This window comes from Rhinoraja longicauda, chromosome 8 (assembly GCF_053455715.1).
Source record: "Rhinoraja longicauda isolate Sanriku21f chromosome 8, sRhiLon1.1, whole genome shotgun sequence".
NCBI lineage: Eukaryota > Metazoa > Chordata > Chondrichthyes > Rajiformes > Arhynchobatidae > Rhinoraja > Rhinoraja longicauda.
In genome coordinates this window covers 55,277,417-55,303,589 of record NC_135960.1, presented here as the reverse complement: position 1 = coordinate 55,303,589, position 26,173 = coordinate 55,277,417, and the positions used below count along the sequence as shown (strand labels likewise).

At 38.0% G+C, this 26,173-nt stretch overlaps 1 protein-coding gene across 1 annotated transcript in view; it reads left to right on the top strand.

Moving 5' to 3' along the window:
• ccdc141 (coiled-coil domain containing 141) overlaps positions 1 to 26,173 on the top strand; it is an 85,180-nt gene that overhangs the window by 37,727 nt on the left and 21,280 nt on the right. The window contains exons 10-17 of the mRNA XM_078404561.1: positions 6,437 to 6,556; positions 8,242 to 8,433; positions 9,069 to 9,242; positions 14,546 to 14,725; positions 16,086 to 16,211; positions 17,096 to 17,284; positions 20,366 to 20,545; positions 20,643 to 20,792. Coding sequence (XP_078260687.1) covers positions 6,437 to 6,556; positions 8,242 to 8,433; positions 9,069 to 9,242; positions 14,546 to 14,725; positions 16,086 to 16,211; positions 17,096 to 17,284; positions 20,366 to 20,545; positions 20,643 to 20,792 — 1,311 coding nt within the window. The remainder of the gene's footprint in view (positions 1 to 6,436; positions 6,557 to 8,241; positions 8,434 to 9,068; positions 9,243 to 14,545; positions 14,726 to 16,085; positions 16,212 to 17,095; positions 17,285 to 20,365; positions 20,546 to 20,642; positions 20,793 to 26,173) is intronic.

Genomic DNA, 26,173 nt, shown 5'->3' with positions numbered 1-26,173 from the left:
ACTCCACGTGGAAGCCACTATCACTACTAAGAGTTTGGGCAGCACCCTGGCCTTGGCAATGTCTAAGATGGTGTTGGTTGTCAATGGCCCCCAGCATTTAGTAGGACTGTTGTTGTGTTGCCCTTCGAGTGGAGTGAAATTCCGGGGGAGGGGGATAGAATTGGGAATAGAATGATTCTTTATCTCATTCATTATTGCCACTTCTGATATCATGCCTCACTCTATCTGCCAAAGTGTCTGAAGAATAGTCAGTGTCAGGGCTCTCATGATTTCAGAATGCACAGGTAATCTGCCACAAACTCCGTCCTCGGGTGCCCAGCAGCCTTTCATCATGTTTACTGAAATCACAAGGCCAGCAACTTTATATAGAGAAGGTAAGCAAAGATGGCGAACAGGCATAAGGCTCATAGATTAACTGAATTCATTATGTCATTATTTTATTTCAACCAAAAATGTTGTGAGGCACATTGACCATTATAATTTGGACCATTCCTGGGTAATGCCTTCATGGACGTAGGTAGGTGTTACATGTAATAGGTGTGGAAGATGGAGAGGTCTTTTTACCCTCAGAAGATGGAGGTTGTTGTACTTGTGCTTCAAGGTCAATTCACTGCCTCCCGCCCCCCACTCCAATTTTTCCCCATCTATTTGAGGCAGCATGGTGGTGCAGAGGTAGAGTTGCTGCCTTACAGAGCCAGGGACCTGGGTTTGATCCTGACTATAGGTGCTTGTCTGTATGGGGTTTGTATGTTCTTCCCGTGACCGGCATGGGTTTTCTCCGAGCTCTTCGGTTTCCTCACACACCCCAAAGGCCTACATGTTTGTAGGCTAATTGGCTTGGTATAAATGTAAATTGTCCCTCGTATGTGTAGGATAGTGTTAGTCTGCCGGGATCGTTGGTCAGTGCAGACTCGGTGTGCCGAAGGGCTTCCGCACTGTCTCTGTAAACTAAATGTAAACAGAAATGTTCTCCTCGGGAAAAGTGTGGGTGCTCAATGGCATTTTGAATGTACGCTGTCAGCAATAGGTAACTCAGTGTACTTTCTGTCTGATGGTTCCTATATTTAGTAATGTCCTGTTTGCCTTCGAGTGTAATCCACTTGAGATGTTTGTGAAATGCTGACCACAACACCCTTGATGTGTCACCTCTTGCTGACTGGAGAAGCCCAAAGTAAGGAAACCTCAGTGAGGGCTATGTTAACTGTGGCTCGTGAGGCTTGGCTCTATAGCGGCCAGAAGATTCTTCTCTGCAGGAGGTTGCAAATGTGGCCACCAACGGTGAGATACAAAACATTCAGTCGAACAGTTGCTTAGTGAGATATGTGACGCAAAGCTTTTGCCTGCACACCATGTTTGGTGTGCATGGGTTTCTGCCGTCTAGCAGTCATTAAATTGTATTATTTGATAAAGGGCAAGTTCAAAAATGTCTCAATTATTCTTTCAAACAAATAATAGAGAATTATCAAATTTGTGTTCGGACACTTTGTTACATAACTTGGGAGCATTAAGCATAGCAATATCATGGAGAATGTGAAAACTCTATCCAGTGCTCCAAGGACCTTCAAAACGACGCACAACGCAATATAAAACACAGAAAGAAGAGAAATAACAGCATAAAGGGTTATTTTCATTGTTTAAGCTGAATCAGAACCATATTCCGACAGAGAAATAACAGAAAGCATATAGCTATTGGTATGTGTAAATAGCGCTTATCTATAGACTGAAACTCTTGTTTGTTTGTTTGTTCCTGAACTACAGCCAAAGCGGTACACGATAGTGCGACAATTTTGGCCCACCTTACTCACCGTCATCCCTTTGGTGCTAATGGAAGAAATTTCATTGAAATCAGTGTTATATTTTTTAAGTTATTCACATTTTAAAGTTTAAATCTATCTCCTAGGAAGGGAGGGAGGGCAGTGGGGGAGGGGGTGACGCGGAGGGTGTGGGGAGCGGGGGGGAGAGGAGGGAGAGGGTGCTGCACCAATGCAGGTGAGGTTTGGGTCCAACGGATCCACTTGGTCTAGTTGTAATTAAATTATACAAATAATGATGGCAGAAAGTTAGGGTAAAATAAGAATATTAAGTTGACCGTCTCATCCTGTATCTGCTGTGTTTGCTTGAAGATAGCACAATAAGTTATGGAGAAGGGATTAATAACTTCATTGAAGCTAATACTGATTAACAGCAATGAATGAAGTTACCAGCAGTGACCTCCAAGATGTATCAGTAGAGCAACCAGTTGTCACCATCACATTGATCTTGAAATGACATTCAATATAGCTTCTGGATTTCAAGGAAAGAGCATCTTGACACTGATATATCAGATTTATTTGCTGATTCAGACAACTAACCTTCTCACTAATCTTCCAAAAGTGATGTCCACAGTAATTCAAGGAAAGAGAATTCTGGAAGTGACATTTTATACAATTGTTTCTTCTATACCTCAAGATTTAGCTGTAGATATATCCAAGCATTTATTTCACTATTAGTACTTCTTCAATAACAATTCAATCAGTAGCAAGTCACATCACAAAATGACACAGAAGTTCTTGACGCCAAAAATATAATGAAACAAGACAATGGAAGATAATTTAAAATACTCCATGTTGCAATGGGGTTCATTTATTTAAAATTATAGTGTGCGACAAGGACAGCAAAGATTTTTCTCAGTTCAAGAGCTAACACATTAAAATATGCTAATTTACTAAATTTATTTATTTACTTTGGCAACTGGTAATTTGATTATTTGAAACATTTAGTGGTTCTCAAAGAAGTAAGAGATTTGTGATGCACAGAATGAGTCTCGTTGTTTTTCTGCTCATTTTTGTGTATGTTCCAAAACTTAACTATAAGGACTGAGGCTTTTCCCTAGTGGCATCAAGGCCATCCACCCAGCAACTGATGCTGCCCTGGTCTGGATGTCTACTATTGACCTACAACTTTAGGCTGTGCACGCCAAATGCAAGAAAAAGAAGACTGTAAGGACCAACTAAATTATCTTTGAGGTTGTGAGATACAGAGAAGTTGGTTTATAACAAGAAATTTTGAAGTACTGATGATGAGAATTTTGGAGAATTGTACCCTGTGATGCCACCTGAAGTTGGCAGTTCACAGGAGAGAAAATGTGAAAAAAAACCTCTTTACCGTTTTGACCAAGAATTGCTTCCCCCCCATTCCAGCTGGGATCGCCTTGGCTGCTCTCAAACATCGCTGTTCATCACCAAAGGATTTTTATCTTATCTTGCCCTCCTACTGCCACTTTGTCAGATATGTGATCCCAAAGTTTAAAAAAGGATGTTCAATCTGCCTCCATCCTACTCGGGTCCGGCCCAGGATTTTGATGGGGGTATTAGTATCAGCCAAGCCCTTCATTGGAAGGACAGCTGCTAACTCTGGGTGGCCTTTGCCATTTTAGGGTCCCTTCATCTCTAGTACTGAGCTGGGGTCTTTACTGCTGCACAAATGAAATTTTCTACTTTTACAACAGATGTTCTTAACATTAGCAACCTGAAGTGTAGTTAGAAATATGTGTTGGCATTGTTTTGGATCAGACAGCAGGCAGAAATACAGCCCCAGGAGAAAAAAATCACACCCCCACCACCAATCTTTATCAGTACGATTCATTTTCAGTGAATTGAAATTTTAAACCATTTTTTAAAAATGACTTCATTTGTTGGATTTGGTTGGGTTTTGTTGACAGTTTTGCATGGAACTGCCAGCATTTCTCAATGTAACTTCATGTCAGTTTTGATACCGACACACAAACAAATAGAGGTTAGGAGGGTGAGATAGATCAGCCATGATTGAATAGAGGAGCAGACTTGATGGGCCGAATGGCCTAATTCTGTTCTTATCACTAATTACTGATGACCTTAAGTAAGTCCCACGATCACTCCTCCTCTGACAATTTCCTGACTAGATTTTGATGAATAACCAAACAGATCCAACGGGAGTACAGGATTTTACTTATGTAGGAATGACGCTGATATTGAGAAATCTTAGAACAAAATAAAATTAGATATTTAAAAAAAAATTTTTTTTATTCTGTCAACTATGAACATTTGAAATTTAGAATATTCTTAAAATATTTGAAAGCATTTAAACAAAACACATGGTTGCAAAAATATGTCTTATTATCCCTCCCTTTGTTCTTGCAAATCTATAATTCCCATTGAAATTAATGTGTTCATGGTCCAAGTGCCTGACTTGGAATCTGACAGCACATTCCCCATTATAAATGCTGTCTTGCATTTTTGTAACCATTTGTGTTTTTGTTTAACGCTTTCAAATATATTTAGAACATTATAAATTTCAAATGTTCATAGTTAACTTAGTTAGATTAAAAATTAATAATTTTATATTTTCTAATTGTTTATTGCATTGCATATCAGTGTCCTTCCTACATAAACAATCTTAAGAGCTTTTATAAAGTTTATCAGCCCATCACCCAAACACCCGTTTGCCAAACATTTTAATTCCCCTTCCCATTCCCACACTGACCTTTCTGTCCTGGGCTTCCTCCATTGTCAGAGTGACGCCAAACGCAAATTGGAGGAAATGCACCCCATATTTGACCTCACACCCTACAATCCAGTGGTATGAATATTGATTTCTCTAACTTCAGGTAACCCTTGCATCCCCTCTCTCTTTTCATCCTTCCCCCACCCCAGTCATTGTACTAGCTTCAAAGTTGTCTTGTTGAGACTCATTGTCTGTAACTCATTTTCACCTAGCCCACTACTAACAATGGCCTATTTCCTTTATTATTGTTACTTTTTTTGCATATCTTTCATTCATTCGTTCTATATCTCTCTATATCATTATCTCTATTCCTCGTTTCCCTTTCCCCTGACTCTCAGTCTGAAGATGGGTCTTGACCTGAAAGGTCACATATTCTTTAATATTCTTTAACTTATTCGTCGCATATAAATGTCACAACCCGCTGAGTTACCCCAGCTTTTTGTGTATACCCATCTTTAATAATTGGCAAAGCTAGGAACATATCTTTGTTTGACATCAATGGCTTGGAAAGGTGTTGCAGCTTATTCTGCTCAATCCAAGCCACTCTAATACATCATTTAGGTTACTCTCATTGCTCTGGACTTTAATGTGTGGCTCTGCGGCTGCCTTGGCTGGCATGTTTTTCCTTCCAGATCCACTAAAAGTAAGTTTGGGGTAATGGGTTACACAGGCAGCCATTGTGGGTGACATGAATCACTCAGGAAAATATGGACTATTATTTATTTGTCCTGATTGTGGGCCATAGACAATGACTATAGCCAATGATAGGTTCGACCAATTTATGCTGGTTTTTGCTTGCAGTTTTACATAATAAACTGAACAAAATCGCCAAAACAATCAAGTTTGCAAAACTTTACAATCGGTGTGTCTGCACAAATAAAATATCAAAAAACAATAAACTGAGCCTGATGCCAAAGGTTATTCTGTATGTGTAATTTTGAAATAGTTATTGCAGATTTGATTTGTCAATTAACATTGGGTCAAATTATATTCTAACACTTTAGTACACATTTTGTAAGGCAATCTGTTTCACCACTTCTCCAAGTTAAGAAATTGACTTCTCCCATATATGTTGCCTCAGTTATCTTAACAAACATTATTTAACTATGTAGATAAAGTAACAAATAGTTCTACAACTTTCATAATTTAATCTGAACAAAAAGACATCTCCACAATATTTAAATGTCTTTGTACTTCAATAACAAAGGATAATATTATAAATGGTTCCTGCAGAGATTGTTCTTTGTTCTGATGGTGACACGGTTTAACAACATCTATCAGCTCCTACTAAAGAATGGAATTGTTGAGATTAAGCAACATAAAGATGGTTTCACAAATTATATTCTTACATTCAACAATTTGTAACCGAGATTGGTATCTATCAAAGCAATTTAAATGAAATTTAACTTTTTTAATTTCCAGGGTAATAGTTCATGCCTGGTGCTTGACTAAACAAAATGCTGAGGAAATCTTTTTTGATGGATAATGTCAAGAAATTACATTAAAAAACAGTGCTGAAAAAAGGCAAATAGTAGCACCAAAGAATAGATTTCTTTCCAGTAAAGCTTTTTTCCCAAAAGTTTCTTTTATTTTATGTTGCCAAAGTTTAAATTATTGAAGTAATTGGCATTTGTTAATCCAGAAACTATTATTGTTGGTTGAATAGCATTATATCTTGAGAGCAATCAGATAATTAAAGTTAGAAGCATGTGTAATGTTGAAATGGTTAATTCAGTAAAATAAATGTGAAAACAAAAGTATAAACAGCAATGGATTATTTCAATATAATTAATACGTATAACACATTTCATAATTTCACATCATTGAAACTTATGCGTCAAATTTATCAAACAAACTCTTTATTGCACTTCCCTATTCTCTGAAAATGAACAGTAAAAAATGTGCTTTTTTCAAGGTCTCAGGATATCTTCAGGCATGCAGATCCAAACTTTCCAGTCAGTTGGAGCCTGGTTCCTGTCTCTCTGAATCTGAAGATGTTCTGAACAAATATCTGGAACTATCTGATCTAGCCAAGGTAATACATATTTACAGCATTTTTTGCAAATATATTTGTGAGTAGATGGAGAGGATTATTGCTTTTTACCCTTATAATAACTATATCTGTATATACATTAAAATAATAACAATTAGGCTGGAATCAAAATATGTTGTAATGGTTGAGAGCGCATTAAAGTCCTATTAAATGTCACCTTATCGATACAATATCATCACAAATGAATCACAGACCAATTTATTTCTGTATTATCGCCACAAAGGAATTACATTAATTTACTCTTTTGCAAGTCTATAACATTTACTTTTATACTTTTTCCGTCAAGAAATATTAAAAGAATTCAGTCAGCCGGAAAACATAGTTGTGCAAGTCTAGATATAAGAGATTTAGATTTCCCCCGTGTTCAGTAGGAGCTATAATGTAGTTATGTAACTTGGAGATTGATTTTTAATGTGTTCATTAAAGTTAATGGAGCCCTTTTGTAACACTGGGACCTCACACTTGTTACTACAACATGTGATAAGGAAGGAGGCATGGAGCAGTGGCCCCTATTATTCCCTCTTGTTTCTATTGATCCCTATCAAAATTTAACTTTTTTTTTAAATCTTGGGAAATATCTGTACAATTTTATTTTACAAAATAAGTGGAAGGGGCATTTTGACTGGAAACTGTTCTGATAATTTTTTGTTTGGATTTTCTCTTCCATTCTAATTTTTTTAAGCAAATACAGACCACAAATTGAAATGTAGACATGAGGCACTGCAGCTGCTAATACTTTCTTTGTCTTTTCAAATGTTTAGAAGTCATTTTGTGTTTTAAAAAAAAAGGAGACCGACAATTTTATTTCTCGCATTTTCTCGTGTTTCCTGAAGTCATTGAAGGGGGCCATACAGCCCATCAAGTGTACACCAGCTCTCGGAACAATTCCATTCCCCATTTATTCAGTTTTGTTTAGTTTAGTTCAGAGATACAGCGCGGAAACAGGCCCTTTGGCACACCTAGTCTGTGCCGACCGGCGATCCCCACACATTAACATTATCCTACATACTAGGGACAATTTTCCATTTGTACCAAGCCAATTAACCTACAATCCTGTACATCTTTGGAGTGTGGAAGGAAACCGGACATCCCGGAGAAAACCCATGCAGGTCATGGGGAGAACGTACAAACTCCGTTCAGACAGTACCCATAATCAGGATCGAACCTGGGTCCCTGGCATTGTAAGGTAGCAACTCTACCGCTGCACCACAGTGCTACACTGTACATTTACATTTAACTAATTCTTTATCAAGTTCATCAATTCCACCTGATTCTCCAACCCAATCTAGTGGTTATTTACATGTTGTGGGAGGAAACCAGAGTACTCAGGTTTTATTCTGGAATAAGTGCATAATATTGTAATTAAGGGAGGATCCTTTGAATTTTTTTGGGCAATTAATAAATGAAAAATAGACTTCCATTAAAATTAAAATTAAATATTGATGACACCAAAAATTGGCAATATAAATAAGAGGTCATAGGAATGCTCTTCAAATCACATGGCATGTATGGAGGAAACAGATTTATTGTTTCAGTTCTATAAAATGTTATTGACTTGAACTTCTGTGTTTGTTTTCATTTTATTTTGCCATGTCTACCAGACATAAATAACCAGAAGTTCCTTCTGTTGGGCAACATGTCTTAATTGAGTGATATATTTGTTTCAGGTGATAGCAAATGAATTAAAATATATTGAGGACATCATTGTACAGGCAGAAACATTTGAAGTCCCAGAAGTAATATCTTTTTCTGAAAAGCTTATTACTCTGAATGCTGAATGGAAAGGATTGTGTTGGAATTTGAATGCGCGAGTTGAGCACTTACAGCATTATGTGTCGTTTCTGAAGCAAGCTGAGGAGGTGAACTGTTTAAATTTATCCTACTGAATAATGCAAAGTTCTTCAATATATTTGTGCAAATTTTATAAATTTATTATTTCTGATTTTAAATGACAGAAACCTTTTGTTTCTGAGATGAGCAAAACTGCACCAGTTTTAACCATGTTATACAGATTAATTTAGACATATTTCTAACATTGAAAGCACATCTTATTGATTAAATTCTAATTGTAATCTTCTCTGTTAACCACTCACAACTTTGATGCCTTACTCGGTCAATAAACAGTCTGCTGGCTCTGGATCATATTGCAGATGTTGATATTTGGCTGCCACTGAATTTAGCTCCTTGTTTTTCAAACTAAAGTTTGATGAAAATTTCAAATGGTTAGCTTACTGAATAATTTGCTTTTCAGTTTATTAGTTATTTTGTTTAGTTTGGTTATTATTATTGTCACGTGTGAAAAGCTTTTGTTTGCTTGCTGTACGAAGACAAGACTATCCATCAATACACAGTGCACAGGTGCAATGTTTAATGCAATACTTTTAATGAATACTTTAAAAATTCTTACCCGTTATCAAACGTTGCAGCATTTTCAGCAGCTTGAGTGGCATGATTTATTTTTTAAATAATCTGTGATACGTTTGATACAAATTAGGTTGAAGCATCTATGAAAAGTTTTGAAGATTGTTACCAGTCTCAGACTATAAAAGACAGCGAAGATACTGCTAGGTCAGTGTTAGAACTTGCTGATTCCAAATGGCAATTGGTCCTTAAGAACTTCCTTGTTCTCCAAGACCTGACATTCAACTTTAAGAGTGCAATAAGCATGGTAAGTCATGGTAAGTTTTTCAAAAAAACCATGTTAATTAATCCTTAATTAATTTTGCAATATTTTGGGTTCGAGACTGTTTGTCTTTCAATTAATTGTATTTATATTTTAGTTTTTTCCCAGTAACCTTTCGAGCCTTAATTCCCAAATTATATTCCAACAATTTTGTATCACTTCTTCTGATGTGACTTTAATGTCATGTGTCCCATGTTAAGTTTTTTTCACTTCCGTGGACAATAAATCAGGAAGAATATAATTGGATTACTATTTGCTCCAGAAGCTGGAGCTATTGTTGAAGGCAAATTTCATCATGTGGTAAGAAGAACTTTGATGTTTGATTCGTGTCCACTGTATTTTCTTGAGGCAGGTTGTTTTCATATGTTCCTTGAGGTTTGATAGCTTTCTAACCTACTTTTGTTTCATCGGCATGGTGAGGGCATAGCCGTGGAATTTGAATTCAGTTAATGATGTGGGGTTTGAAAAGCACTACCTGGAAGTAATGATGACCTCACATTTACTAGGTTCCTACAAAACCACAATGTGCTTCACAATTGTCCTTTAGAAGATTATTTGCCATCTTTACTTATTGTGACTTGTATGTGATTGTGGACCCACCTGAAGGGTCGACTGCCAAATACTTATGAAATATTTAGTAAACCACTCAGTTGTACGATGGGTGCTACTTTGAAATTGAGAAGGAACAAAATTGAACAGGTCACCAGATATCAAACTGGATGAAGAATTGGCTCCCAGGCTAGTCCATCCTCCTCACAAAAATCTGGGGACTGGTGCTTAAGTTGGGAGAGCTGTCCAGAGTCCAGTCAAGCATAACCCTTGCATAGTCCTACTCATAGAATCAAGGCTTAAAAAAACCAAACGTTCCCAACATCATATTCCCACGATGTATCCTGTTCCACCAGCAGGACAGACAAAGCAGAGAGGTGCACAGTCTGTACTGTTTTGGGGGAGTAACCGATGGTATCATTAATATTAACTCTAAATCTCATGGCATCAAGACAAACATAGAGGATGAAACTTCCTACTAATTACCATCTACTGTTCCGTCTCAGCTGGTGAACCAGTGCTTCTCCATTCTGAACAACACTTGGAAGAGGCACTGAAAGTGGTAAGGTTCAGGATATGCCATGGGTGGGAACTTCAGTCTCCATCATCAAGAGCGCCTCGTAGCACTATTGCTGGCTGAGCCCGAAAGATGAAGCTGCTAAAATGAATTTGTGGCAAGTGATAAGCAGACTAATCAGAGGGATGTGTGATCTTACTTCCTCTGGCCATTTCACCTACCTATGATGGCAATGTAGACTAACTGCAGGACAGTGCTGTGGAGTAAGAGTCCCATATTCACACCAAGGGCAGCCTCCATCATGTTGTGCAGAATTACAATCATGCTAAAGAGAATTAACATAGTATGAAACTAAAAGCTCTAAACTGACTTCAAGCTCTAAACTGGGGCACCCATGAAGGGGCACTGGACCAACAGAAATGTATGCTTCCATGATCAATAATGCAGTTGCTTACCATATCCCTCATTTTCAAGTCACTATTAAGTCTAGGGATTAATGAAAGGTAGGTATGCCTGAAGAAAGACCATTTGTGCCTTAGTGCCAACTTGATGAAACTGCAACTCCTGGCCACTCAGTTGCAGACCTCATAGCCCTAACATCGGGCAAAGAGATGAATACCAGAGGCGAGGTAGGAGAGACTGCCCTGATATCAAGGTAGCATTTAATTGAGTGTAACATCAAGGAGCTGGGTAACACTGAAGTCAGTGGTCATCAAGGGGAAAATACTCCAGGGTTTGGAGTCATGCCTTGCAAGATGGACTATAGTTATTGAATGCCAGGTATCCTCACTCCAGAATATAATTTCAGTAGCTCCCCAGTACTCCTCTGTAGGTTCAGCCATCTTCAGCTGATTCATGATGACCTTTCATCATAAGGTTGTAGTGGAAATGTTCACTGTGATTGCCAGGTAAAGATTCCAGTGTAAGAGGATATAAGCACTATCTTTGAAAATGAAAGGCATTCCCACCATTAAGTGTCTTACTATTAATAAACTGGAATCACCATTGACAAGAAACTCAACTGGACAAGCCACTGAAATGCCGTGATTACTATATCTAGACAGAGTCATCAAGGACAACAAATGACAGTTTAAGACAATTTGGGACCAGCAACCAGAATAATATTAGTATTAAAATAATCATGGAGCAAGAAAGGACTGGCCTACAAGTTAAGGTCCTAAATTGGGGCAAGGCCAAATTTGAGGCATTAGACAGGAACATTCAGAGGTCGGTTGGGAGTCTTTTGTGAATGGGGGAGGGGGGGGGGGGGGTTGACAAGTGAGTTAGCAAGAGTATAGGGGCAGCATTTTTCTGTTAGTGTGAAGGGCAAGGCTGGCAAGTTTAGGGAACCCTGGATGATGAGAGATGTTGTGGCTCTGATCAGGAAAAAGGAGGCATGTGTCAATTTAGGCTATTGGGATCAGGTGAATCCCTCCTCAAATATAAAACTGTAGAAGTACACACAAGAATGCAATTGGGAAGGCAAAAAGAAGACATGAAATGGAGCTTGTAGGCAAGGTAACCAAAATCTCAAGAGATTCTACAGGTATAATGAAAGGGTGGCTGGGGAAAGAATAGGTTCCCTTAAAGAACAGCATAGCTGAGTTTGTGACACAAAAGATGGGGCAGATATTAAAAGAATACTTCCCAGGTATTTTTACTGAGGAGAATGTCTTGGAAGCTAAAGAATTGGGGCTTAGACTTTGTGATGTCTTAGATCATGTATGAATTGCCAAAGAGGTATTGGCATATTTAAAGTGCTTTAAGGTGTATAAAGCACTTTAAGGTGAGGACATCAAATACATCCTCAGAACTTGTGTGAAGGAAAGAAATTACAGCAGCCAGTGTTGAGCTATTTGCATCATCTTTAACCAGTAAGATAAAAGGGGTTTCATGGATGTTTGATGATCTCATCTGCCACACCTCAACCTCCCATTTTTGCAGTCTCTGGCAAGTCTATTCTCATCTTAGACAGAAGAGAGGAAGATGCCAAGTTTTGCCATCTCTATATTGTTACCTTACACTCGTGTCATGATTTTCAAATGAACCAGAACTATAACTACTCGGCCTAAAATGTGTTTGTGATCTTTCCAGGTATGTTGCTGGTGGCTTAAAAAATCTTGGCTGACTCTTAGAAACATAGAAACATAGAAAATAGGTGCAGGAGGAGGCCATCAGGCCCTTGGAGCCAGCACCGCCATTCATTGTGATCATGGCTGATCATCCACAATCAATGACCTATGCCTGCCTTCCCCCCATATCCCATGATTCCACGAGCCCCAAGAGCTCTATCTAACTCTCTTTTAAATTCATCTAGTGAATTGGCCTCCACTGCCTTCTGTGGCAGAGAATTCCACAAATTCACAACTCTCTGGGTGAAAATGTTCTTCTCACCTCTGTTTTAAATGGCCTCCCCTTTATTCTTAGGCTGTGGCCCCTGGTCCTGGACTCCCCCAACATTGGGAACATTTTTCCTGTATCTAGCTTGTCCAGTCCTTTTATAATTGTATACGTCTCTATAAGATTCCCTCTCATCCTTCTAAAACCCCAGTGAATAAAAGCCTCGTCTTTCAAATCTTTCCTCATATGACAGTCCCGCCATCCCAGGGATTAACCTCGCGAACCTACGCTGCACTGCCTCAATAGAAGCAAATGAATCATTGTGGGAAACGTTGAAAACCATTGTCCTGGAGGCAGAGGTCATTTGGCGGGTGCTTGTCTGCAGTGTTAACTGAATTTAAATCCATGCTTGCATTTACAGCTCTCCTTCTTGGCTTACCAGTTTTAAGCCTTGAACTAAAAAAGACTACAGATAGGTTCAAGTTTCCATTTAGATTCACTAAAAGCTTCCTTAATCTTCTCACATTGAAACACTCACTGGGCCTTATGTTTAAATTTAACTTGCTGTCAATAGACAATAGACAATAGGTGCAGGAGTAGGCCATTCAGCCCTTCGAGCCAGCACCGCCATTCAATGCGATCATGGCTGATCACTCTCAATCAGTACCCCGTTCCTGCCTTCTCCCCATACCCCCTCACTCCGCTATCCTTAAGAGCTCTATCCAGTTCTCTCTTGAAAGCATCCAACGAACTGGCCTCCACTGCCTTCTGAGGCAGAGAATTCCACACCTTCACCACTCTCTGACTGAAAAAGTTCTTCCTCATCTCCGTTCTAAATGAGGGAAATCATTTATTTCCTATTCCGAGGGCCATCTTTATGTCCACTACATTGTGAAGAATCATGACGATATGTTAAGACCTGAAAATAGCATACTTTCTGCAGATGACAATCGGGTGAACAAAAGCAAACTAAATTTGGTTTAAGAAACTGCAGATGTTGGAAATCTGAAATAAATACAAAAAATGCTGGAAAGATGCAATAGGCCAGGCATCACATGTGGAAATAGAAACAGTTACCGTTTTAGGTCCAGGAGTCATAGTTATTCAGCATGGAAACAGGCCCTTCAGCTTAGCTTGCTAATGATGACGAAGTTGTCCTATCTACACTAGTCACACCTGCCCACGATTGGTCCATACCCATCTAAATTTTACCTATCCATTACCTGTCAAAATTTCTTTTAAAAGTTGTTATAGTTTCTGCCTCAACTACTTCCTCCGTCAACCTATTCCATATACCCACCACTCTCTTTTGTCAGTTCAGAATAGTGTTTCCAGCATCCATACTATAATTGATTCAATCCTGACTAAAAGCAACTGACTAAAAGCATGAATAAAATTCTGCTGCATTCTGTTCATTTAGTCCATTTCATCAAATGTGATACAGCTTCTTTATGCAACGATTTATATTGCCATAGTTATTAACTCAACAAATAGTGGGTTAGGATACTAGGAGAAAAATATTCCCTCTTCAAATAATTTGGATAAAGATAATCTATTCCATTTATTCATTTCATTTTTGGAAAATCCAAAAGTTGAACAAACCTTGTTTTTAGTTTGATGAATTTGAAATGGCTCTGGTCAAAGTAATTTTGCCTCATGGTTGAAATGTTGCTGTTGGCTAATATTTTATTGTAATACTTTGAATTAGAATAAGTATTATAAACTGCAGTCAAAGTTGATTTATATTGGGGGGTTTTTAATGAGATATTCACTTTGTTAACCTGTGAGTACAAACTGAAGTATTGATATAAGAACCCTACTGCAAAATAAGCACATTATTCAGCAATTTCTGGATAAAGATTTATTTCTCTTCATTTTTCAGAAAGATGAAAATTTGAATTTAAACTTAAAAAAGTCAGTGACTGTACTTGACAATACTATTGATCTATTGGACAAGAGAAAATTGAATCTCACAGAACAGTGGACAAGTTGTCAACTTTATTTAAACCAAATTAAGTCAGTCAAAAAACAGTGGAAGAAATTCAAAGAGGAACTTAAAAAGGTATGTTATTCAAAAACTGTACCTATTAATAAAGGTTTTTGCTCGCTGGTAGACAACAAAATCATTTTTTTGCTGAATCATGTATTAGTTTCTGAAAACATATTCTGAACCTATGCTGATCTTAGGTTCAAATAAAATGACAAATGTTTTAAACAGTTTGGACCAGCCTTAGATATTTGACAGGAGAGGGAATGGGATTAATCATGGTATGGCAGGAACTGTAAACAACACCCTTGAACTCCCCAAGATTTAATGGTGTCTGCAAAATTAGACTTCACTCTAACTTACAGTTTTGCAAGCAGTTCATAAATATTTTTCTCATTAGTTTCATCTCATATCTTTCAATTGCCCATTTCAAGTAAGACGACTGAACAAGTCTTAAGTTTATTACCGTATGCACAAGTTCAGTGAGGTACAGGTACAATGAAAATATTGCTTGCAACAGTACCACAGGCACATAGACTCCAACAATGTTCACACTGCTGGTGTGTAAGCTACCCAAGCGAAAAATGGAGGAACTGCACCTCATATTTTGATTTATGATTATTCATATTTAGATTACACCCCAGCGGTATGAACATTCTCTAACTTCAAATAGCCCTTGCCTTCCCTCTCTCTCCATCCCCTCCCCTTTTCCAATTACCCCACCAGTCTTACTATCTCCGACAGCGTTCTATCTCTGTCCTGCCCACTCCCCTGACATCAGTCTGAAGAAGGGTCTCGACCTGAAACGTCACCCATTTCTTCTCTCCAGAGATGCTGCCTGTCCCGCTGAGTTACTCCAGCATTTTGTGTCTACCTTTGATTTCAACCAGCATCTGCAGTTCTTTCCTACATAATTTCTACAGTACATCTGTAAAAGCTTGTTAGATTATTCGGAGGTGTGTTAAAATTCTTCAAAGAAATGCACTGGCAAATTTTTCCAAGTTTTCCAAGGCAAGAGGACCTGACTGGCTTCTGAAGAAGGATCACGACCCAAAATGTCACCGATCCGTGTTCTCCAGAGATGATGCTTGACCCGCTGAGTTAGTCCACCACTATGTCCTTGTTTAGTTGGCTTCTTTGTAATTACAGCTTATCCTTTTGATTATAACTGGATGTGCTCTTCGGATACTTCTATAGCAACTGATAAGGAACTGTGTTAAGGAAGTGCAGTGTATGAACTTTTTAGTCTTCGTGCTTTTTTCCCCCCAGATATTGATGACCATATCGTATTTATTTATCCTCCATCAGTGGTTGGCTTGGGCCTCATTTAATATACGATATATATAAAAATAAAATGTTCACTTGTCAGTAATTTTGAGAATGTAAATATTATCTGGCATGATGGATCCATGCTGATTTATTTGGTTTTCTTTAGACAATTCACGGTTTGAAAATGCTGGAAGATGACCTTATTCCAAAGTCTAATTTTGACCTTGGTTGCAATCCTGAAGTGATTATGAAATTGCACGATAAGTTCAACAAAGCTAAACCACAATTACAAGTAAGGGGTGTTTTCATTCAAATAATTGTTAAAATAATTAAGATGTACTTCATGCTTGATAGCCCATGTCAAAGAAAAATACACTGTGTCATAAAAAGCTGTGAATTCACCCCATCGTCTTGACCAGATGAGTGAACTTACAACGATAGTTTTAAAATTGCAAGTTACACAGGGGAAAGTCGTCAATTGTTCTGCTTCTGATTGCTGGGCATTTGCATTTGTGGACAGAAATTCAGGACAGGATTTGTGTCTAGAATTGTCAAAAAGTTCCAAGAAGCTATAGAACGTCAGGAAAGGAGAGGTGAAAATGAGGGAGAAAACCATGACATAAAGTAAATTTCAGCCACTGAGTAAAAAGACACCTTACAACTCTGGTAAAAAGCCTATTTGAAATGTCCATCATTAAAAGTTCTTCATAAATTGGTTGATCAATACATGATGGAAGTGAAAAACTTAATATTCATTTGGAACTTGTCGAAGTTGCAATGAGAGAACAACAGGGTCTTTGCAGAAGGTGAACTAAAAAGGGTTGAATAATTTACTTTCCGTAAATATATCATGCAATTTATTCTAGAGATTCTGAGATATTTGGTGGACTGGACATAAATAATAGCTTTTGAAAAAGGGAGCTAATCTGCGTTGTTAAGTTTGTAATAAAACATTTTTTATTTCTGTGTTTATTACAGTATTTCTGTGTTTATTGCAGTAAAATTGATCCAGTGCGGAAAATTGTACAAAAAAAGAAAATCTGATCTGAATGAAATGATTTTTAACAGGATTGAAATATCTGTATCTCCATGACTGGTCAAATACAGGAGTGTTATGCTCCTTTTGCGTATAACAGGAAATTATTCATGTTAATCTCATGGTTTTCTTATTACTAGCATTTGAATGCTGAGGTGGAATACAGAACAAAAACAGCAGAGCTTTGGACACTGAAAGGTGTTTCTACAAAGGAAAGAAATGAAAAAATGATGGACTTCCTAAAACTTCATCATCAAGTGAACAATAAAATAAAAGATTATGAAATGGTCCTACTTATGGCAATTAAATTTCACCAGACAATGCAAGAGGTATGCACCCAAACTTAAATACTTTAAAGTGTTTTATAATGTGCAAATACCCGTCTGTTTTTGTTATTTTGAGTGTAATTACAATTTAGAGATTAGTTGTCTTTCTTCTATGGCTTTGATATAACATTTGGCTGCAATGTTGAAATAATCACATTTTGTTCCCAATTAAAACTGTTTGATATCTTCTTGGGCTTTTCAACATAGTTTTGCAGGTGTTTTGGTGAAACAATTAAATGTTTTCCAGAATGAACAGATGTAGGGACTAACAATTTTCTATTTAATTGGTGAAATGAAGCAAAAGGCACTTTTAAAAATAAAAATGGGATACCTGCTGCAAAGGAAAATATGCTAATAAACTCTCCATCTTTATTACTTCTTGAATGATTCCTCCCTCTTCAGGATAATGTAATAAAGGGGAATGAGTGAGAATTGTTAAACAAATATTTTGTGTTTGGCTTCATGGAAGAGAATGCAGAAATCCTGCCAGATATAGTGGAAAGCAACAGGTCCATATTGAAGGAGGAACTGAAAGAAATTGGTGAAATAAAAGCTGTATTATCCTCAAGATCAGATGTCTTATTTCCTGAACTTTTGAAAGAGCTGGCTCTGCAGATACTTGTTTGCACTGGTTACAATCTTTGCAATTATTGATTGCAGATAATTTTCCATAATTTGGAAGGTAGCATCCTTCAGGAAAGGAGGGGATAGAAGATGCAGAATATAATATGGTTAGTCCAAAGTCAGTAGTCGGGTAAATGCTGGAATCTATTATTACTCAAATGGTGGAAGAACACTTCAAATAAGTGTTTGGAACTCAGCATGGATTTATAAAAAGGACATAATGTTTGGCAAATCTGTTGCAATCATTTAATATTGTAAGTAACAGAATAGGGAAGAGGGAAACGAGTGGATGTTATGTATTTGGACTTTCAGAAGGTATATGCTTAGATACTACACTGGAGCTTCGTATCTAGAATTAAAGAGTACATATAGAGGTATAGTGAGCTTTGGTTAACTGACAGAAAACAAAGAGTAGGAAGAAATAATTTTCAGGTTGAGAGCCTGTGATAGCTGGGGTGTTACACAGATTTGTGAAGGCATTGCAGCTGTTTACAATTTACAATGGAGCAAGTGTTGTTCTTCTCATTTGGGGGAGGATATAGTGGTTTGCCAGATTGAATGCTGGGATAGTGGAGGGGAGTTTAAATGGAGTCATGTTCCGTAGAGTTTTGAAGAATGAGAGATGATTTCATTGAAACATTCAAAAGGGCTCAATAGTGTGGATGCAGAGGTGATGTTTTCCTGGTTGGAATATCGAGAAGCAGGAGTCTTAATGCCAAATTGAGGAGTTGGCAATTCAAGAGTTAGTTGAGAAAAAAATCAGAGGATAGGGAGTTAATGCAGGAAAGAGGCTCTAAGATGGAAGATCGGCTATATTCTGATTGAATTTGCAGAGAAGGCATGAGTGTGGAGTGGCCTGCTTCTATTTCTTATGTTTATATATTCTTTAGCTGGGAATACATCTGCAAGTACCACTTAATGTCAAACCAAGTATTATAGTGTGGAATTTCCATACAGTACTAAGCATGTGCTTATCTTAAGCAGACCTACTTGTAACAGCTTTGATGAAGGTAACTTCAACCATGTTAGAGGGATCCTGTAGAGTAATAGAGATAACCAAATGAAAACAACAGCACTTGGCAAGACTACGCTGTTGAAGTAAAAAAATCTTTACCAACGAAAAATCAAATGGTGACTTGGTGTTTGATGACTTTCAAAGTGATCCAAACCTTGTAATTTCAAAACACTTTGCAAACAAGGTAAAGGTTTCTGCTGTTCCCAAAAATTCAAATACAATGAAAGATTACGAACCATTAAAGCTTAAAAACCATACATTAAAAAAATTCCAATACAAAATCAATTAAAAAAACGTAACTAACTCAATTAAGCGTGAATTGACTGAAACTTACCTTTCTCTCTTTGCATCCATATCTCTGCATTGAACTAATGGAGTTGCTGATCCCACACTAGGTCTAAACTGGTGCAGCAATAGTATGAGCAGTTTCTCCTGACAGTTATAGGTGAACTGGTGTAGAATGTGTTGTGCAGGGTTAAGTGATGCCACTGATTTGCCACTGACAAGTGCCAGCCAGCTCCTACCGTGTTACTGGATTTGTGCCCTCACTCAAGGACATATTTTCATAAGTCTACTTGAGTGTACCACAATTCTGCAACCTGATATGGAATGCAATGCAGATTAACATTCTTACATGATGTCATTCTTGTGGAAGGAGATTACAATTTAGGGTATTACATTCCTCAATCCAGATAAGATTGTCTACCGCGCTTTTGGAAGAAATTTCAAATTAATCATCTTGGTTTCAAACCAGGTTCATTCCTCGGGGATTAATGGGAGTGCACATCATCATGTGCCGTTGGCATACCCCAGCTTATACCTCTTGAGACAGCTCCACAGCCTCCTATTAATCCTGGTCCTCTGAGCTTCAATCTCATATTACATCCCCATCTGCCAGAACATCTCTATTTGTTTTGCTGCAAACTTCAAGTATTGATGCTGAAGTTTTGTTCTCAGTAACACTCTTCTGTTGCTAAAGGAAAAGTTACATTTATCTCTCTAGCTCTGTCTCTTCATCTGTCTGTCTCTCCAGCTTTCTGTTTATTGTAGGATAGAGGCAATTTGACTGTCTTAGTCAATTTGACTGCGAGTGTTAACTCGCATAACCTTGGGATGTGGGAGGAATTCAGAGCATCCAGAGGAAACCCACATGGTCACAGGGAGAACGTGCAAGCTCCACACATTCAGCATCTGTGCTCAGTATTGAACCAGGTCTCTGGCACTCCGAGTCAGTGGCTCTACGCAGCCATGCCACTGTGCTGTCTATAACAGATCAACTTGGAAAGTACAGTTTTAAAAGGATGTATTACTTAACAAAATTTCAAAATGTTCTCAATTTAATTTCATTTGGAAATTCATTTTTACATTGAGCTCTGGTTATGCAGCCAAACTGTTTATGTTGCTTGTAGTAATTTTCAAATATAGTTTAATGGGTTTTATTCCAGCTTGAGGAGATGATGAAGTCAGGAGAACTAGAATATCCTGAAACATTAACAGTCCCTGATGACAGCAATCAAGCAAAGATCCAACTCCGGCAACATCAAGAGAAACAAACACATGTGTGCCACTTGTATAAATTGGCCCTCGCATTAGCAACGGACATCATCTCCATTGCACAGAATTCTGTAAGTTAAATCCGGATTGTACAGTAATCACTCTATTTACTCAGTTTAGGACATCTAATTTCAAATTTATTCAACTTTCTTTAACTTCCTTTGGTAGAAATTCATTCAAGCCTCAGTGGACTCTCTTCAGCAAAAACGTGAAGCTTTAGAGAGTGGCAATATTGAGTGGGGTGCAAAGGCATATCAACATGGAGAAGAATTGGAAACAAATTTGCATCACTGTACCACAAAAGAAGAAATAAGTGAGGTTAGTAGAAAATATAAGGCAATTATTCAAATTAAAGCCAGTTAGTTTAACACTTAATTTCTCCTGGCAAGGACAGTTTGAAAATTGTGACACCAAGTAAATTTTATTTTCCATGTCAAATTCCAAGCTTGCTACACAAATTCTGGATTTTTTGTTGGTGCCTCTCTTGTGACATGCTGTAAGTCCATGCTTGCAGTTCTCCTATTTACTTCCCTGGAACTACCACCAAGCTCCTCTTCAAAGAGACAAACTCGTTCTGGCATAATTGACATCCATTTGGGCTCAGGCTTCTAATGCATATTTCAGATTTGAAATAGCTGAATGGACAAAACACCAACATCTCTTTTGGTTCAAAGCACAATGTGCTGGGTGAACTCAATAGGTCATGCAGCATCTGTGGAGGGAGGTGGACAGGCGATGTTTCAAATTGGGACCCTTCCTCAATCTTATGTTTCGCTCAAGATTCCAGCAACTGCAGTTCCTTTTATCTCTCTTTTGGTTAAATTTATGCCGACGAGATGGTCATCACTAAAGATAGGGACCTGAGAAATGGGCACCTTTAAATGGAAAACCATGGTTTACCAATCCAAATGTTAATCTATTTATAATAGTTAAAATAGACTAATAAACATTGGTATCTTTTTTAAACATCACCAATACACCACCATTGGTCACCTGAAGGCAGAACATCATGGAGAAAAATACCATGAAAGCCTTGTAGACTGTCACAACAAAAGCTTTGTACTAATACAGAGTGGTCTTGGTAATCCTGTGATTTCAGTGCTTGTGAATGTCAATAACATCGATAGTGCAATATAATGTCTATTGTACAATATAGAAAGTCCGTTTGATAGATGTCCCTCAATTGTCTGGAAAGTTTAAACCATTTTCAAGGCATGAAATTCGTTGAAATAACCTCAAGTTGCCTGGAGAAGTGTGGCTCAAAGTTAAAAATATTCATGACAAAGCAGCTCACTTGGCTAATACCCTGTCAACCACCCCAAACATTCATTCCCACCACCAGCTGTGTAGTGTCTGCAGTGTGTGCTATCTACTAAATATATTGCAATAGTTCATCTAAACTATTCCAATAGAATGTCTAAAACATACAACCTTCACCATTAAGAAGGACATGTGCTCCAGGTGCCTGGGAACACCACCACCTTCAGGTTCAACCTCGAGCTGCTGACCATCCTGACTTGAAATATATTGGCAATCTGAAATCCCTGAACTTTACCAATGACACTGTTGGTGCTGGTTTAACCAAAAGGATTGCAGTGCTTTAAGAAAGTGGCTCAAAAGCAATTAAGGCAAATGGTAATGAACAGTCTTTCCAGGTGAGACAGAGGTTCACCTGCACCTCCTCCAACCTCATCTATTGTATCCGCTGTTCCAGATGTCAACTTCTCTACATCGGCGAGACCAAACGCAGGCTCGGCAATCATTTCGCTCAACACCTTTGCTCAGTCCGCCTTAACCAACCTCGTCAGGAATGGGTCACTGGTGGTGTGAAGATGTAGCATTACCAGCTGCGCCACTGTGCTCACTGTGTACCTGAACATACTTGTGTTTAACATTACACTACTCTATCCGTTCAATTCAGTACAGATTCTTTAGGAAGTATGGTAGCGGATTCTTAATTATTATAACACAGGAGGAGATCACAAGCTCCTTGTGTAGGAAGGAATTGCAGATGCTGGTTTATATCAAAGATAGATTAAAAATGCTGGAGTAACTCAGCAGCATATCTTGAGAAAAAGAGTAGATGATGTTTCAGATCGAAATCCTTCTTCAGAACTGAAATCACAAGCTCCTTGTTCCATAACAATTCCATAACTTCCTCTCTCAACCCTTCTTATTTCCATATAGCTTTATAATTTATTCTCAAACAAATGCCCAGTAACTCCCCTATGATTTGGTTTGGCACTTGGCTGCACACATTTGCTTTGTCCAATTAGTCCACAAGTACATCTTTGTGATGCAAGAAGGAACTGCATGATCTGGGGGAAATCCACACACTCAGGGAGAACATAATTAGTCCACACAGGCAGCACCTGAAGTCATGATCTATTCCAAGTTCCCAAAGCTGTTAGGCAGCAGCACAAACTGTTGTGCCACTGCCCCACAAGTGTCTTTATATTTCTTATAGTAGAAAGTGCCACCCTAGATAGTGTAATCCAACATGGCTATTCTTTTTGCGTTTAAAATAAATTCAAAAATAAAGCAGCCATTTATACTCAGATACGATACAATTTAAAACTCTTATAATAATCTTGTTTTTGAAGTGACTGGAATAAAGGATTTAAAAAAAATCTGTTTTATCAGATAGCAAACTCTTTCAATCTGGACAGGGTTTATTCCTTAAAATAATAGGGAATATGTAGCTCTGCATTCAAGTCTTGAATAACATTCTTAAGTTTCATTTTGCATCTTTCACATTTGAATAAATAAGCTATTAAGCATTGGGTAGCTGAGTTACAGAAATGTACAACGTCTATTTGAAGGTTTAGCAGATGGTAATTCTACTCAGAATTCAGTTCAACGTACATAACATATGGTGTGCCTATTAGTTAGAAATATGCAGGCAATCCAGTTTGGATGAGCCACATAAATAATTGTGTAGATATTAAGTATAAGGGATGTTCTCAATATTGAAGCACATGAAAGGGAAATATCGACATGTAAAATATTTTTTACTTTGTTAAAAATCTTTGACTGCGATATACATTGAAGATTGAAGAAAATAACACGATATATCACTTTCCCAACAAAATCTGGCCTATTTGTACTTCTCAAATTGAACTCTAAATATTTGTGTTGCTAAACCAGGCTTACGAAAACCATATTTAATGCTGTAGTGTTAGAAAAGCTTTATAAACGTTATTTAAATCACATGGGTGATTCTTTCAGTGTTGTACATTTCAGCATATGGTTAGCAGGGACTATTCCATACCACAGTTGTGACATGACAATTATATTTAGGAATAGATACCTCCAGAGTGATTGTAAAATTGAACTGACAAATAAAATCCAATGAACTAAGTTATCGGAAAGTATTTGATTTAGAACTATCGTTGGGCTCACCAAAGTACGTGGTTGCTAGAATTGTTGTGAAATAAAAACCGAAGCAACATGAGAATCTGCTTTGGGAGTGGTGTCGGTATCATGGGTTTTAAAAGAAGCTAGTGACTTTAAACCTATAAAAAGATGTGGGGGGAGGAGGGACATCAAGAACAGCTGTTTCTCTTTGACACGAGTTTGAATTATAACAGTGTGACTCTCATACCAATAATTTTGTATTCCTGGAAATGTACTCCAACATTGCAAGTTAAACCTTAAAAACAAGTTATATAAATAATGACTTCCAGTTACTCTTGCATCCCCAAAGTTTTTAATTGGTCCAAAAATTGGTCCATTAGAGAGTCAGAGTGGACAGCTATGTGCTGAGCCGGAAGAAATGGGGGAGATATTAAACAATTTCTTTTCTTCGGTATTTACCGAGGAGAAGGATATTGAATTATGTGAGGTAAGCGAAACAAGTAGAGTAGTGATGGAAATGAGGAGGATTAAAGAAGAGGAGGTACGGACACTTTTGAAGAATATAAAAGTGGATAAGTCTCCAGGTCCTGATAGGATATTCCCTAGGACATTGAGGGAAGTTAGTGCAGAAATAGTAGGGGCTATGACGGAAATATTTCAAACGTCATTAGAAACAGGGATGGTGCCGGAAGATTGACGCATTGCGCATGTTGTGCCTTTGTTTAAAAAAGGTTCTAAAAGTAAACCTAGCAATTATAGACCTATTAGTTTGACGTCTGTGGTGGGAAAATTAATGGAAAAGATACTTAGGGACAATATATATAATTATTTGGATAATCAAGGCCTGATTAGAAACAGTCAACATGGATTTGTGCCTGGAAGGTCATGTTTGACTAATCTTCTTGAATTTTTTGAAGAGGTTACCAGGGAAATTGATAAGGGCAAGGCTGTGGATGTTGTCTATATGGACTTCAGTAAGGCATTTGACAAGGTTCCACATGGAAGGTTGATTAAGAAGGTTAAATCGTTGGGTATTAATAGTGAGGTTGCAAGATGGATTCAACAATGGCTGAATGGGAGATACCAGAGGGTAACGGTTGACAATTGTATGTCAGGTTGGAGGCCAGTGTCTAGTGGAGTGCCCCAAGGATCTGTGTTGGGTCCACTGTTGTTTGTCATTTACATTAATGATCTGGATGATGGTGTGGCAAATTGGATTAGTAAATATGCAGATGATACTAAGATAGGTGGAGTAGTTGATAGTGAGGTAGATTTTCAAAGTCTACAGAGAGACTTGGGCCTTTTGGAAGGGTGGGCTGAAAGATGGCAGATGGAGTTTAATGCTGATAAGTGTGAGGTGCTGCATTTTGGTAGGACAAATCAAAATAGGACGTACAGGGTAAATGGTAGGGAATTGAGGAATGCAGTGGAACAGAGGGATCTGGGAATAACTGTGCATTGTTCCCTGAAGGTGGAATCTCATGTGGATAGGGTGGTGAAGAAGGCGTTTGGTATGCTTGCCTTTATAAATCAGAGCATCGAGTATAGAAGTTGGGATGTAATGTTGAAATTGTACAGGGCATTGGTGAGGCCGAATCTGGAGTATGGTGTGCAGTTCTGGTCGCCAAATTATAGGAAGGATGTCGACAAAATGGAGAGGGTACAGAGGAGATTTACTAGAATGTTGCCTGGGTTTCAGCACTTAGGCTACAGAGAGAGGTTGAACAGGTTGGGTCTTTATTCTTTGGAGCGTAGAAGGTTGAGGGGGGACTTAATAGAGGTTTTTAAAATTTTGAGAGGGACGGACAGAGTTGACGTGGGTAGGCTTTTCCCTTTGAGAGTGGGGAAGATTCCAACAAGGGGACATAGCTTCAGAATTGAGGGACAAAGGTTTAGGGGTAACATGAGGGGGAACTTCTTTACTCAGAGGGTTGTGGCTGTATGGAATGGGCTTCCGGTGGAAGTGGTGGAGGCTGGCTCGATTTTATTATTTAAGAGTAAATTGGATAGGTATATGGATAGGAGGGGATTGGAGGGTTATGGTCTGAGTGCAGGTAGATGAGACTAGGTCAGGGAGAATGGTCGGCGTGGACTGGTAGGGCCGGACTGATTTTTAATCAGCCTTTTAAAATTGGTATGTGATTTTGTTTTATTGCAATTCATAATTTATGACAAGGTCTTAAAAAAAGTTTTAGCTGGTTTATAAAGTAAATTCAGAAATGAAGCCCATGCTGTTTGGAATAGAATTTCAGGAGAGCCATATTTTAAGTTTAATTGGGTGGTAGAAACAAAAATAAATCTAAATAAGTGCTTAAGTGTGGCAAATTTGAGGCTTATTCCTT